This window comes from Leptodactylus fuscus, chromosome 1, assembly GCF_031893055.1.
Source record: "Leptodactylus fuscus isolate aLepFus1 chromosome 1, aLepFus1.hap2, whole genome shotgun sequence".
Lineage (NCBI taxonomy): Eukaryota > Metazoa > Chordata > Amphibia > Anura > Leptodactylidae > Leptodactylus > Leptodactylus fuscus.
The window spans coordinates 24,081,351-24,098,507 of NC_134265.1; the positions used below are offsets into that span (position 1 = coordinate 24,081,351).

The window sequence follows — 17,157 nt, forward strand, 5'->3', positions numbered from 1 at the left end:
GCAGCAGGTTTGGCATGGAAATTCAATTCAGATTTAAAGGGAGTGTGATACCAGATCCCATATATCCACTCAGCTCTGCTAATAGATAGGTTAGGGTCACCTGAATCAGATGGTGTTTTCCCCTTGTAAATCGGTGCCTCCATTGCGGAGATATCGCCACTTTTGTTGATATGCAAATGAGCTCTTTGAAGCAATGGCGGCGTCAACAGCTCATTTGCATATGGAAAAAACTGTGATATCTCAGCAACAGAGGCACCGATTCACAAGGGGAAAACACCGTTTGATTTAGGTGAGCCTAACCTATCTATCTGCAGGGCTGGGTTGATAGGTTGGTTCTACTGACATACTCCCTTTAAGAGGGACAAATCGATACATTTGTGTTCACTGAAACTATACAAGGGGCTAGAGATGAATTCCCCAACCCTCAGAAGTTTGACACGCCCTGCTCTCAGGAATCTACATTCTACGTCATCATGAAGTACATTTTTGTGTGTTTTTCGGTGTCTATTCAATTACTTTTGGGCACTTTAATAACAATTGGCACTTCATGTTTCCTGTTTTGTTCTTAGGCACAATGTGACAGCGTCAGCTTGGTCAGTCCTTCTCTGTGCATCTTGTACAGCAGTTTGAACTCCGCAGGAAGTTGGTGGGATTCCTGCCATTTCGTGGTAAATTTTGTTCCTTTTTTGTCATAGTAATGATATGGAAGATCCTTCCCTGTATTAGGATCCCAGCCAAACGGCCAGAACCCATACAAGTGTATTTCATCACAGATGGAAGAGGCCAGCGTGTACATGAGAATGCCGGTGCTCAGCCTCTTGGGAGAAAGGTGCTTGTTCTTCCAATACCTGGAAGGAAAAAAAAGAAGAAAAAAAACATAAAATGCAAAAAACATTAAATTATGCAAATGAAAGCAATTTACATATTTCTATATAGATGTCCTAGGCTGATATATGAGATATCTTGGCCACATGCTTACTCAGCCACCAGCTATATCTCATGACTAGAGATGGGCAAACCTTACAAGATTTGTTTAGTTTTGAGTTCGGGTGGCTCGGGGTCCCTGATTTTGAACAAGTTTGCATAGAAATGGAAGTGAAATTATTATACTCTGGGGTCTTTTAAAGGGATTCTACCATTAAAACCTATTTTTTTGTGGGTAAGACGTCGGAATAGCCTTTAGAAAGGCTATTCGTCTCTTACCTTTAGACATGGTGTCCGCCGTTCCTCAGAAATACTGATTTTCACCGGTATGCAAATGAGTTCTCTCGCAGCAATGGGGGCGGGCCCCAGCACTCAAACAGCTATGAGGGCTGCCAGAGAAGTGTCTCCAAGCGCCGCCTCCTTCTTCGTCCGCCACATCATGTTCAATGACTTCTTCTGGCGCAGGCTCGTAACCTAGCAGAGCAGACTGCGCAGGCACACAGGCCACGGGAAAATGGCCACTAACAATACTGTGCAAGCGCCCATTTTCCCATGACCTGTGCGCCTGCTAGAAGTTACAAGCCTGTGCTGGAAGACATTGAACATGACGCGGTGGGCGAAGAAGGAGGCGGCGCTTGGAGACACTTCTCTGGCAGCGCTGGGGACGCCCTCATCGCTGCGGGAGAACTCATTTGCATACCAGTAAAAACCGGTATTTCTAAGGAAACCATGTCTAAAGGTAAAAGACAAATAGCCTTTCTAAAGACTATTCCGATGTCTTATCCACAAAAAAAAATGTTTACATGGTAGAATCCCTTTAATAATCGGAGACTGGGGGGACCAACATAAAAAACACTGTTACTTACCTATCTCCGGCTCCACTGCACTCCTTGGTGGTGTCAGCCATCTTTAATGACGTCCGGGACATCACATAACCTGTGGACGTCCCACAACTAGGCCCGAAGCCTGCCTGGAGAGGTAAGTAACACTATTTTTTATGTTCCCTTAGCTCTCCCGGGCCACCGATCATTATACTCGGGGGTCTGAAAAGTATACTAATAGTGTTTGTGGGGCCCACGGCGTCACTTACCGATCCCGGCCCCTGCCAGGATCGGTAAGTAAATAGGGCCTGTTACTGGCTGGAGAAAAACGGCCTATTAAGGAAAAAAAAACGGCAGTAGTGGCTGTCACCGGGCCCCTAATGTCCGGGGTCCTGTGGCAGCCGCTACCCCTGCTACCCCCCCCTGGTGATGATGTCATCATGCTTGGCATGCCCATGTGGCTATTGTGGCCCAATCATAAGTCTCAGCAGTGACCACGGGTGCATAATGTCACGAGGAGAGTGCCAGACTCTGCGAAGAGGCCCACAAGAGATAAGATAAGGTCTAATTTTTTTTTTTAATTATTTTTCCTTTACCCCAGGCCTCTCTTGAATATAATAATTTACTCCAATGCCTGTCATGGTGGCCAATTTAGTTTGTCCGAGATGAATCCCCAATCGGTTTTAATTAAAAACAAAACAATTCAGAATATTGGGTTTGTATCTGACTTGTGGTGAAGTGGTTTGCCCATCTCTACTCAAGACCCTGCCATACACATGCATGCTTGGCTCCCCTTGAGCAGGGAGTGTGGAGTAAGATACTCTCTGGCATCTCTAGTGATGTATCTCCACAAGGACAGGCGGAGTAGACATGTTGAAATCCCAAATGACCAACCCTTAACTGATTGACCAGTCCCTCCAATGGCCGACAGGTTGAGTCAATGCACAAAAATGTTAGGGCTATCACAATATTTTAGCCCACATGCTACATAGTGACCTGTACAACAGCAATATCTGGCCATATGGTGCCCATGCATAGCGCCATATTCTACCTACAATACGTACTCAGGCCTCTGTCATAGATACCTATATACACTGCACTATAACTCAGAGACATGTGTAATATGGCCATGTACGTGAGCCGCTGGGGGAGGAATATACAATATTTCACCAAGTAAAATACCTAAATACCTGTCAGGCTCTGTTCCCATATATGTTTAGGTCAGAACATCTACTGCAAATTCTGTCAGAGTTGATGGAAGGAATAGCGATGTATGTGGCAGTATTATTATTTCCAGACTGAATTGTCAAAGGGATCCATTGGGTGCTAAACAAGAAAATGGCAAAGGGCAACTGCTGACAACCTGGCCCATTCTCTGCTTTCCAAACAGTGCTAAAAACCTTTTATATGATGGTATCGCATAAATCCAGGCAGAAGAAGGAGGTTTAGGAGATCATAAAGGGGGTATCCAAGAATAATAAATAATACAACCAATTCTTATATAAAACCACCATAAAGTGATTAAATTATACTACCATACAGTAAATAATACCACCATACACTGATGAAATAATACCACTATACAGTGATTAAACAATACTACCATACAGTACAGTAAATAATAAAACCATAGACTGATGAAATAATACCACTATACAGTGATTAAATAATACTACCATACAGTAAATAATACCACCATAGACTGATGAAATAATACCACCATACAGTGATTAAATAATACTAAAATACAGAAAATAATACCACCATACACTGATGAAATAATACTAACATACAGTAAATAATACCACCATACACTGATGAAATAATACCACTATACAGTGATTAAATAATACCACACAGTACAGTAAATAATACCACCATACACTGATGAAATAATACCACTATACAGTGATTAAATAATACTACCAAACAGTACAGTAAATAATACCACCATACACTGATGAAATAATACTACTATACAGTGATTAAATAATACTACCATACAGTAAATAATACCACCATAGACTGATGAAATAATACCACCATATAGTGATTAAATAATACTACCATACAGTAAATAATACCACCATAGACTGATGAAATAATATCACCATACAGTGATTAAATAATACTAAAATACAGTAAATAATACCACCATTTACTGATGAAATAATACCACCATACAGTGATTAAATAATACTAAAATACAGAAAATAATACCACCATACACTGATGAAATAATACCACCCTACAGTGATTAAATAATACTAACATACAGTAAATAATACCACCATACACTGATGAAATAATACCACCATACAGTGATTAAATAATACTACCATACAGTAAATAATACCACCATAGACTGATGAAATAATACCAACCTACAGTGATTAAATAATACTAACATACAGTAAATAATACCACCATACACTGATGAAATAATACCACCATACAGTGATTAAATAATACTAACATACAGTAAATAATACCACCATACACTGATGAAATAATATCACCATACTATGATTAAATAATATCACTATACACTACTTAAATGACACATCCATACAATAATTATATAATGCTACCATATAGTATTTAAATGATATTATGTTATAAAATACAACCATATAGTGTTTAAACAACACCAAATTCTATAATACCGCCATACAGTACTTAAATGATACCACCATACAGTGATTATTCAATACCATCACACAGTACTTAAATTATACTACATTATATAATACAACCATACAATATTTAAATGACGCCAAATTCTATAATATCACCATACAGCAATTATATAATGCCACCACACAGTACTTAAAAAATAACATCGTAATGTGCTTATGTAATAATTACACACAGTACTTATATAATACCTCCATACAGCGATGATATAACCAATATCACCACACCATGAATAAATAATACCGCCATCCAGCACTTACAAAATACCACCCTACATTGAATAAATATTCTCACCATACAGTACCAAAATAATACCACCATACAGTGAATAAATAATCTCACCAAACAGTAATAATCTCACCAAATGAAATACTGCCATATACTGAATAAATAATGTGACAATATGCAGGTTCTGGTGACACTCCCTTTAAGGTGGCATTGCACTCCGTCATGTTTCTCTATCACAATGACAAAGGAAACAAGAAAATAACCAAGTCAGCTCTGCTACATCTGTATTCCTAGAGTGATTCATAATGGGCAAAACCAGATACAAGAAAGATAACCCAAAAATTTGACCCAAATTTCAATCTTCCCCCTTCTTCCCAGTTGACATGAGACCCTTAGCCCGGGTGATATAACATTTGATAACCAGCGCCAGCCATCATTTGCCAGTCTCGGTTAGGGGTCCGTCCAACTGTGGCAACGAAGACTCAATAAAGGTCGAGCAATGAAATTAGGGCGGGTTGCAAGAGAGGACTATAAAACCGTAATGGATGGAGCCTCGTAATAAAAACTGGCAAATCAGATTTGGTCGGGTTACAGATCTTGATGAAATGCCAAATCATATTTAAGGCTGGAGTTGGAATCTGACAATGGGAAAAGCGAGGACGGGAAAATAATTTGAGATTATTAATGTGTCACATTGCGGTTTGTCAGTCGGCAGTGGATGCGGAGACGTCAGGGAAAGTACAGGTGTCAGCCATTATTGCTGCGCACACAAAAATCTCCCGCAGCCAATACCAACCTGCATTTATACAGGAGGCATATTGGGTTTGTATGGGAATTTTGTCTATTGTCGAGCATTTCTTAAAATAAACCCACAGGATACAACGAAATGATGGTTTAATAGGATTCCCAACATGTAGGAGAGCTGAGTTTGTCATTTGGACAACTCATTGTCATATTACATAGGACTGCAGGTGTATACCCAATATCTGAATGTATGGGCATGTTCCAATTCCGGCCCACGGGCCAAATCCATGTTCGAATTTCCACCAGGTTGCCAACACTGTTGCCTTTATGGGGCCCTATTGGACTGACACTGTTTTTTAATAGGAGCAGTAATGGCCCCTATTAACTTACCTATCCCTGCTCCTGCTCGTGGCCTCCTCTTCCCTTTTCAGCCTCCTGGAGGCCCCCATGCATGCACATTATGTCATCACAACGTCATGTGTGGCGCACAGGGCCCATTGAAGGCTGAAGAGGTAAGAGGAGGCCACAAGCAAGGGCAGCAAGTGGTAAGTGAATGCAGCTGGGTTCCCTCCGGTTTTGCTTTCCATAGCCTCCCGCTTCTTTCTGCTCCGGGCACACATGACGCCACAACAGTGCGCCGGAGCAGGGAGATAGAAGATACCCAGGCATCAGACTAGTAAGTAGTGACCTAATATTGCTGGGGGGGTCCAGTAAAGAAAACATTATATGGCTCATAAAGTGTCCCTTGCATTATTCAACCCCATACAGTCAGCTTTCCCGTTACGTGCCCCAAGGCTGTAAATATCGGTGCCATTAATTTCAACACCGATCTCTCCCCACTGTCAGAAAGGTGTTCCTGACAGTCTAGAATCATCGTTGGGCTCTGAAGAATGCTCCCTGCCCCTGACAGTACTCATCTGGGTGGCGTCAGAGCTCGGCGTCATCGGCAGGTGGTAAGGAACGCTCCATCTGACAGTACAAGGCTATGTTAGAATACTGTCAAGGGGGCGAGAGACAGGCCTTTATCACAGCCCAGTGATGACACTGAGTTATGAGGCCTGCCCCTCTGATAGCGAGGAGTAGAGATGAGCGAGTAGTACTCGATCGAGTAGGTATTTGATCGAATACTACGGTATTCGAAATATTCGTACTCGATCGAGTACCACTCGCTATTCGAATATAAAAGTTCGATGCAGAACCAGTATTGATTGGCCGAATGCTATACAGTCGGCCAATCAATGCTGGTTCTTCTCCTACCTTTAGAAGTCTTCTCCTTGCAGCTTCCCCGCGGCGTCTTCCGGCTCTTCATTCACTCTGCCAGGCATCGGACCTGGGCAGAGCCGACTGCGCATGTCCGCTTGTAGTGCGGGCATGCGCAGTTGGCTCTGCCCAGGCCCGATGCCTAGCAGAGTGAATGAAGAGCCGGAAGATGCCGCGAGGACGCTGCAAGGAGAAGACTGCTCGGAGGATCCAGCCCGACCCGCACTCGTGGACTTGGTAAGTATAATTTGATCGAACGTTGCCTACCCCTGAAACGAGCATTTTCCCTCCATAAACTATAATAGGGTTCGATATTCGATTCGAGTAGTCAAATATTGCGGGGCTACTCGAAACGAATATCGAACCTCAAACATTTTACTGTTCGCTCATCTCTAGCGGGGAGAGATCGGTGCCAAAATTAACGGCACTGATGTCTCCAGCCCCAGGGCACATAACAGGATTGCTGATAGTGCCGACAAACTGACAATTCAGCGCACTGTTGGCTTTTCAGTGGTATATAAAATCGTATAAAGGGATGTATTGCCAAATTTTTTTTTATTTTTTAAACCAATTTTTATTCTAGATATTTGACGCAAATCCTAATGTAGGGCTATTCTTTGCAGCAATTACATCATGTACATCACAAACATTATTACAATAGAAGATAACACCTCTATAGATAACACCACTGAGCTATCGGTACATCCACTACTGACAATAGATGATGTCACAGTTTAGCTCCTCCCACTCCCTGCACAGATCATGTCTATAAAACCGTCCCATAGATCTCAGTGAGTTGTCTCCAGGCTATTGCATCCTATGGCCATGAAACAGATGTAAAGTATATCACTAAATGCTGTTAACAGGGCAGATGAGAAACTTAAGCAAGATGGCCGCCCCCATAGTCATGTATAGAATATAGAATAAAAAAAAATATATAATCAGACGATAAAAACAGATTAGATAAAAGTGATAGATTTTATCTCTTGCTTTGGAGGACCCAACAGGTCCATCCATGGTAGGAGACCAATATCCATTAGAAGCAAATAGTCTGAATATAATTTCAGCATTAAGATGCTGGAAAAAAATAAAAAAAATCCCATGTCTACTAGCTTTTTTGAAAAACCTTGCTGGAATTTCTTTTCTGCTATTGATTCCAATACTAGCTGTGTAATCCTTAAAAATCCTTAAATGGTCACTAACTTTTAAGCAACTTTTGCATAAATCAATAACACGAGCGATTAGAGGAAGCTTTGTAGGATATTGAATCAAAGAAAAATGCCTCTTTCTCCACTTATATGGATCTGTTACTCCTCCCCTGAACTCTTCACTCATTTGCTAGAGTAAGACAGGCCTGCAGCTCACAGAGGTGTCAGATTACAACTCACAATAGATATCTACAGGAGGGAGGAGTCAGCAGGAGGTGCACACTGATAGAGGCTACTGCTGCTTAATAGGAAGTTTCTATCACACCCCAAGTGCTTCTCTGTATGATAGTGCTGCAGATTCCTCCTCTATGTTCTGTGGGCAGTGTGTAACAGACATCAGAGTAGTTAGTCTGGCCACCAGCTCAGGGAGAACTCATAGATAGAGCTTGCAGAGGAGAAAACTGCTAAAATTCTAAGTCATATAATGCCCAGAGAGAGTGTTAGTCACACTGTACTAATGATTTCATACAAATGGTGCCGTAGGCTTTACATTATCCTCTGGGGGCGCTGCAGCGAATTGAACATCGGCTTGCAGTTCCTCCCAGCTTCAGGATACAGGAGACCATTTTTACAAACAGGGACTGTCCAGAGTAGAGAACCACTCGACAAGTCAGTCAAGACTTTAAAGGTGTCCATACCTATTAGATTTCAGTTGGCAGAACCTGCTAAATTTAGCGGGCCAGTCAACCATCAAATATGCATGAAATACATAGTCAGTGTATGCTGAAGGGAAAAATTATTCAGTAATTCAACGTATTTGATACTATGCTGCCTACAGAGATATCAAGCAACTACTTGCTACTCTTTCCCCACTAAAAACATGTGCACACTTGGTCAATTGCAGTATACATGTGTATGGAGAATTTAGGAGTAGGTTATGGATGAACGCTATTGCCAGCTACAGATAGAAGTATAGTATAAAATAAGCAAAGTGAAAAGCCCCAACTATATCATCAATATCATCATTTTTAAATTGAGTGATTTATAAAGCCCAGCATATCACCCCAGCCCTGCAGATAGATAGGTTAGTGTCACCAGAACCAGCATATCACCCCAGCCCTGCAGATAGATAGGTTAGTGTCACCAGACCCAGCATATCACCCCAGCCCTGCAGATAGATAGGTTAGTGTCACCAGACCCAGCATATCACCCCAGCCCTGCAGATAGATAGGTTAGTGTCACCAGAACCAGCATATCACCCCAGCCCTGCAGATAGATAGGTTAGTGTCACCAGACCCAGCATATCACCCCAGCCCTGCAGATAGATAGGTTAGTGTCACCAGAACCAGCATATCACCCCAGCCCTGCAGATAGATAGGTTAGTGTCACCAGAACCAGCATATCACCCCAGCACTGCAGATAGATAGGTTAGAGTCATCTTTCCCTTGTAAATTGCTGCCTCCATTGATGAGATATCATCATTTTTGTTATTCTGCAAATTAGCTCTTTGGAGTCACAAGGGCACTGATATTGCTCCATAGAGAGAAGTGGCGGCACCCTTATTGCACCAAAGAGCTAATTGCATATTGACAAAAACTGTGTTATCTGGACAAAGAAGACAGTGATTCACAAGGGGAAAACACTATTTCAATCATTCAGCTTTCTAACGCTATATAATACCACCAATGTTGGAGGACGTGAAAGGTCTTCTTTAAGATGTACACGTTACCCAATCACATGCGTGGCCACTTCCTCACCAATAACTGAGACCCATCATCCTCTAGATCATTGGAGATCCCACCAATCAAAATTTTATAGCAAGTGACTATTTTAGGCAGTGACTCTAAATATTGTCCATTGATGGGTTCACTGATCCCTACAGTAGAACTCAGACAGTCTCTTACCTGTTGACATGTTGCATGATATTCCCAGGCCAAGCCAGCTGCACTTTCAGTTGTTCCCGGTGTTCAACAAAAAAATCGACCAGTGTTCTGGTGACCGTCGCTGATGTGTGAAAGAAGAATGCCGGGATCCACAATATGGCCCCATCCAGCTTTTTCAAATGTAGGAAAAAATTGTTCCGGTCTTGAATGGTCAGGAGGTTGTTGTAATATTTCTCCAGGATGCTGGGGTTGAACGTAGTCAGGTTAGTCTTCCTGCCCACGTCCTTCTGAAAAGCCTCCGTCGGGGCAAAATTGCAACGAAAGACAAAGTCTGCGCTGTCTATTTCCTGGCCGCACTGACTTTCCGTGAGGATGCCGCTGTTTCCGATCACGGCGCAAATGTTATAATGCTTGTTGAGAATGGGCGACACCTCTGGAAGAAGCGATCGGAAGTTATTGCTGATGGAGAATACATATTTATGACTGGAGTAGTCGTAATGCATTAGCTGCCCAGTCCGTACGCTGTTCTTGGTCAGTGAAAAATTTCTGATGACGTCCACGTTCTGCAGGATCTCTCGTCTGAAAAAAAAACAAAAAGAAAAATTACATGATTCTGTCTTTTTTATCTCACCAAATATCATGTGGTTGCTTGTATTTCAGATTGAAGGATCAGCTGATCGCTGCAGGTCTGGGCCCACAAACCCCCATTGATCTGATCTGTTTCAAAAATTTTCAGCGTTGTTTGGTGGGTTATGGATTTCCATGGGATGAGTCTTGTAAATTTTTTCTGAATATTTTTTAGACACTGTCCTCCCCATATATGGACCATATGGTACGGACAACGTAATGTAGAGGGAAGGAACTGTCCACAATCACACAAGAGCACTGGCGCTTCACTCATGGGGAGAAAAGAGGAGAACTTTAGGACCCTGTACTCCTGATCACTGGAGGACCCAGACACTTATCTCCCATCCTAGGGACAGCCGATAAGCGTCATCAGTGTCGCAACCCCTTTAATCTAGACCAGACCCTAAAATTATTCCACTCTCCAAAATTCAGACCACAGTCTAAATTCCAAAATTGAAACACCAACATTCAGACTCCAGACCCCAAAATTTAAACCCCAGTCCAGATTCCATGACTCAGAGCCTAGACTCCATAAATTACACCCTTAAACAAACCAAATAATTCAGACCCTAAAATTCAGACCTCCAGGCCAGATCCCATAAATTGAACAAGAACTAATGATTTAGACACCATAATCCAAAATTCCAGGAATGAGACCAGATCATATAATGCAAACCCCAGATCTCATAATTTGGACCACAAATCCTACAAGTTAGACCTTAATATTTAGAGTGAAGATCTTATCATTTAGACCCCAATGAAGATCCTTAAATATAGATACCAAACCTCAAAATTTAGTCCACAGACTAGACCCCATAATTCAGAGCCCACAGTCCATAACTCAGATCCTAAAACAGCCCACATCATTCAGATTCGAGATCATCTAAAAATTCAGATCCTACAACAGGCCCCATAACTCAGATCCAAAAACTGAATATCCAGACCAGATCCCTTATTTCATACCTGAGACCAGATCAAACCCAGTATCCAGATCCCAGACTAGATCTTAGAATTCAGAGCCTACAACAGATCCCATCATTCAAGTATAAAAAATTCAGATCCATAATTCATATCTGAGACCAAATCCAGTATTCAGTTCCCAGACCCCAAAATTCAGACCCCAGACCTGTTACCATTAGGGGAGCTGGCCAATATGGGGAAACAAACTGGGCATTGTGGTGCAGATTGGTTTATATTTGTAGGAATTCTTCCACTTACCTCTGACGAGCGAACGCTGTCCGGTTGAACACCCACTTTGCAGGTTTCTCCTGTAGTTCTTGAGTCAAGGAATTTGTTATTGGAACAAAAGAAGGATCCAAAAACTTCATAGCAAATTGTGACCTGATAATATACAGATAGATCAGCATTATGGTCTGTGACATGACGCAGAAAGAGCATTTAAGGTCAATTTCTTAAATTTCCAATTCTTCCTAGGAAGCATGGTTGCATTTCCAACTAGCATGATTGTGTCAACCAACTATGATGTGCCATTTTTGGATCTGGTGTTTCTTGCGTTGCAGAAGATCACTGAGGCTCCCTCATACACCAAATCCACATGCAAACACCTACCTATGTACCCCCTTATTGTTGCACCCCTGGCAGTGATACTGAATCAGAGAGTCAATGGCTATATAATTATATCATAGTAATCCCGCCCGTGCCGATAATGCATTGACTACCGAGAAGTGATCTCTACAGAACAGGAAGTGTCAGACCGTTGGTTTAGTGGCCAAAGTGAAACCTGAAAAATTTATAGGTAGTTAAGAAAAAAATTAAATTAGTCATTCTGTATAAAGAGAGGCAGCGCCAATGACAGCACCTCCATACCTCCTAACCATCAGATTCTGCAGGACAGTCACAGATTTTGAGCTCTGGCTTCAAGGCTTTGGGTTCTACTCCACAAGGAGCATGATACCAGGTCAGGGCCACTAAATTGGGCATTTTACTATGTGGGGGCACAAAGGAACATGGTTGAGAATGGGCGAAAATACAGCAGGCATAGGTGAGGTTCAAGACATGGCTTACAATACCTACATTCTCCACTGATTTTGAGCACCACTGTTTTCTATCACTGGCCTCACCCACCCAAACTCCTCAGGCCAGTGATGGGTTGCAGCCATGAGATGTCATAGGAGAGGGTGTGAGGCTAATATGCTTAGTGAGCTGTGCCAATTCTATCAAGCCATGTCAAACTGATGGGCCCTATTAAAATGTGTGCTCCCCAGAACATGATCCAATATGGAGTAGTCTCAAGATGACCGCTTCGTAAACTCTTGACCAGCTGGATAGCAAAGAGCTCTCTGATGTCGGCCAATGATTACATTTCTATGATGCTCGGAAAAAAAAAAAGACCCGTAATAAAAAGGACCTGGAAAAAAGGACCCATGAAAAAAGGATGCAAAATAAAAAGGACCCACAAAAAAGGACATGTAATAAAAAGAAACTGGAAAAACAGATCTATAAAAAAGGACCAATGATAAAAAGGAGCCAGAAAAAAAGGGCCTGTAAAAAAAAAGGATCTGCAAAAAGTACCCATAATAAAAGGACCCAAGATAAGAAAAAAAAAGAATCAGAGTATAGGACCTGTAATAAAAAGGAACTGGAAAAACAGATCTATATAAAAGGACCCATGGTAAAAAGGATGCAGAAAAAGGGACCTGTAAAAAAAAAAGAAAAAAAAAAAAAAAAGGACCTAGAAAAAGTACCCATAATAAAAGGGCCCATGATGAAAAGGACCCAGAATAAAGGACATGTAATAAAAAGGAACTGGAAAAACAGATCTATATAAAAAGACCCATGATAAAAAGGACCCAGAAAAAAGGACCTGGAAAAAAAGGACCTGGAAAAAGTACCCACAATAAAAGGACCCTTGATAAAAAGGACCCAGAAAAAAAGGACCTGTGAAAAAAATGACCTGGTAAAAGTACCCACAATAAAAGGACCCATGATAAAAAAAAGGACCCAGAATAAAGGACATGTAATAAAAAGGAACTGGAAAATTGATCTTTAAAAAAGGACCCATGATAAAAAAGGACCTGTAAAAAAAAGGACCTGTAAAAAGGAACCCATAATAAAACGACCCATAATAAAAAGGACCCAGAAAAAAAGGAGCTGGGAAAAAAAAGGAGCTGGAAAAAGTACCCATAATAAAAGGACCCCTGATAAAAAAAAAATAAGGACCCAGAGTAAAGGACCTGTAATAAAAAGGACCCATGACAAAAAGGACCCAGAAAAAGGGACCTGTAAAAAAAAAAGGACCTGTAAAAAGTACCCATAATAAAAGGACCCATTATAAAAAGGACCCAGAAAAAAAGGATCTATAGTGGTTTTCACCCAAATTTGGTATTTACATCTAGAATTCAGAGTGACTACTTGTTCTTCCCAGGGGTCAGAAGATGCAAATCTACATGACTGTACAGAATTCTATGCCATTCATGTAGGGTTACAGGAGAAGGCTGGACGAGGGCAATTCAGGGACATGATTTATAGGCAAAATATAATAATAAAATAAAATGTTAAAGAATACATGCAGCAGTATGAAATCTCCTCTAGAGCTGCGGTCTTGAGCTTGGCTTCTCCAGCTGTTTGGAAACTACAACCCCCAACATATCCTGACCATTGTACCTGCTGCTCTCTGCAGTAGGAGTCTACAATAGCCCCCGATTCACTACATGGTGTGATACCCTGGTGCATTGGGCAGCTGGATGATAATCTGATCACAATTTCACGGCCCGTTTTGCGATTGCACTTGTGGAGCCATTGGCGGTGATGGAAGAGGCTCATCCCCAGCTGTTCCTGCACAATGCCGTACGTTCCTCTCAAACACTCCAGTTGTTTAGCTTAATCTGCTCAGACCAGAGGATTTATATGATACACGTGACTGGAATTGCGCTCGTGCTGCTGGTAAATGCTCGCATTTAATCTAAACAGGCACAGCAGCTGCCAAATGCCAGATTACAAGCATTTTACCAGTGTGTTCTCTAAAAGGACTACAATGAGAAATGGGGGGATGGGGCGCAGACCTGAGATGCAGAGAATCCGCACCTCTCTCCAATTCACAAAAGCTTCCATCATAATGCAGCAGAATTATACTCAGCTCAGGGCTAGGACTGGGGCGAAAACAAGATTAGAATGTATGACCACAAAGCATTCGAGCATGTATGACCACAACAATGCATGGCCACATAGATTTCCATGATGTATGACCACACCAATGCATGGCCAAATAGATTTCCTTCTTGTATGACCACACCAATGCATGACCACATTAATTTCCATCATGTATGACCACACCAATGCATGGCCACATAGATTTCCAACATGTATGACCACACTAATGCATGACCACATTGATTTCCATCATGTATGACCACACCAATGCATGACCACATAGATTTCCATCATGTATGACCACACCAATGCATGACCACATTAATTTCCATCATGTATGACCACACCAATGCATGGCCACATAGATTTCCAACATGTATGACCACACCAATGCATGACCACATAGATTTCCATCATGTATGACCACACCAATGCATGGCCACATAGATTATCATCATGTATGACCACACTAATGCATGACCACATAGATTTCCATCATGTATGACCACACCAATGCATGGCCAAATAGATTTCCTTCTTGTATGACCACACCAATGCATGACCACATTAATTTCCATCATGTATGACCACACCAATGCATGGCCACATAGATTTCCAACATGTATGACCACACCAATGCATGACCACATAGATTTCCATCATGTATGACCACATCAATGCATGACCACATAGATTTCCATCATGTATGACCACAACAATGCATGGCCACATAGATTTCCATCATGTATGATCACACCAATGCATGACCACATAGATTTCCATCATGTATGACCACACCAATACATGTCTACATAGATTTCCATCATGTATGACCACACCAATGCATGACCACATAGATTTCTATCATGTATGACCACATCAATGCATGACCACATAGATTTCCATCATGTATGACCACAACAATGCATGGCCACATAGATTTCCATCATGTATGATCACACCAATGCATGACCACATAGATTTCCATCATGTATGACCACACCAATACATGTCTACATAGATTTCCATCATGTATGACCACACCAATGCATGACCACATAGATTTCTATCATGTATGACCACTCCAGTGGATGACCGCAAAGCATTCCTTCATGTATGACCACAACATTAATGCATTGCCACAAAATAATCATGTATGATCACATCAAAATATGAACACAGGGCATTCCATCATATATGGCCACAAAGTGATCATGTACGACCACACAAATGTATGAACACTAATTGTTTCAACATCTATGATTAGACCAATGTGTGAAATCAAAGCTTTCAGTCATGTATGACCAGAAAGATCCATCAGGACCACAAATGTATGACCACAAAGCTTTCCAAAATGTATGACCACACAAAGGCATGACAACATAGATTTCCAGCAACATGAATGTATTGCCACAAAATAATCATGTATGACCACAACAATATATGAGCACAGGGGGTTCCATCATATATGACCACATAATGTATGACCATAAAGTGATCATGTATAACTCCACTAATGTATGACCACTAATTGTTTCATCTTCTATTATTATACCAACGTATGACCTCAAAGCTTTCAGTCATGTATCACCACATCTATGTATGCCCAGGAAGATCCATTGTGACCACACCAATGTATGATCAGAAAGCTTTCCAAAATGTATGACTACAAGGACATTGCATCGTGTATGACCACTGTTTCATTATGTATGAACATAGTAATATAGGACCATAGAGTGTTCCATCATATACGACCACAACAATATAGGGCCACAATCTATGGTCCAAAGGACATTCCATCATGTATGACTACTTCATTGTTCCATTAAGTATGACCACACTAATGTATGACAACAAAGTGCTCCATTTTGTAAGACCATATCAATGTATAACCACAGAGTCTTCCATCTTGTATGATCACACCAATACATGACCACAAAGTGTTTCCATCATGTATTACCATGTCCATGTATAACCATTAAACAATCCATCATGTATGACCACACCTTTGTATGGCTAAAAAGTGTTCTATTATGTATGACCACACCTATATATGTTCCCTAAGAAATCTATCATGTATAAGCACACCCATGTATGACCATAAAGTTTAGCATCATATATGACCACACCAATGTATGACCACACCAATGTATGACCACAAAGTGTTCCATCATTTCAGATACTATGGATATAAAGTATATATTGGGAAAAGGGATCTCCTGATATGTTGGTGAGCTCTTGTGAGCGGGGCCTTCACTCCTACTGATAGGCTTAGTGTGAGATATATATAGAGAAAGATCCACCACACAAAAATTTGGATATTACCTAGTGTCAGACTAGCAGTTTACAGGTCCTGTAATCTGACACTAGAGTGGGACCATGTATCTCAGAGGTGTGTTTCTGGTGGGACACTTATTGTAGTGCACCTCAGATAGCAAGAAGAAGGGAGGTCCTACTCTCCATATTGATGCATGTCCCTTATGATTACAGGTACAGTGATTAATTGCTGCAGCCATGTTGTTGTTATATTCTCATATTGTATTGTTCAGTATATGTTGATACAGTCACTGATGTTAGGAATGACTGAGAACTTGATGCTAATGTATAACTACTAGATAGTATGTAAGGACACTTATTGTAGTGCACCTCAGATAGCAAGAAGAAGGGAGGTCCTGCTCTCCATATTGATGCATGTCCCTTATGATTACAGATAAA

The 17,157-nt window shown here is 41.3% G+C and overlaps 1 protein-coding gene across 1 annotated transcript in view; it reads right to left on the reverse strand.

Annotated features, from left to right (window-relative positions):
• Positions 1 to 400: 400 nt before the first annotated feature.
• Positions 401 to 17,157, reverse strand: part of ST8SIA3 (ST8 alpha-N-acetyl-neuraminide alpha-2,8-sialyltransferase 3) — a 28,781-nt gene continuing 12,024 nt past the window's right edge. Inside the window, exons 2-4 of the mRNA XM_075268704.1 lie at positions 11,551 to 11,673; positions 9,727 to 10,284; positions 401 to 848 (exon numbers count right to left, since the gene is read on the reverse strand). Coding sequence (XP_075124805.1) covers positions 566 to 848; positions 9,727 to 10,284; positions 11,551 to 11,673 — 964 coding nt within the window. The 3' untranslated portion in view covers positions 401 to 565. The remainder of the gene's footprint in view (positions 849 to 9,726; positions 10,285 to 11,550; positions 11,674 to 17,157) is intronic.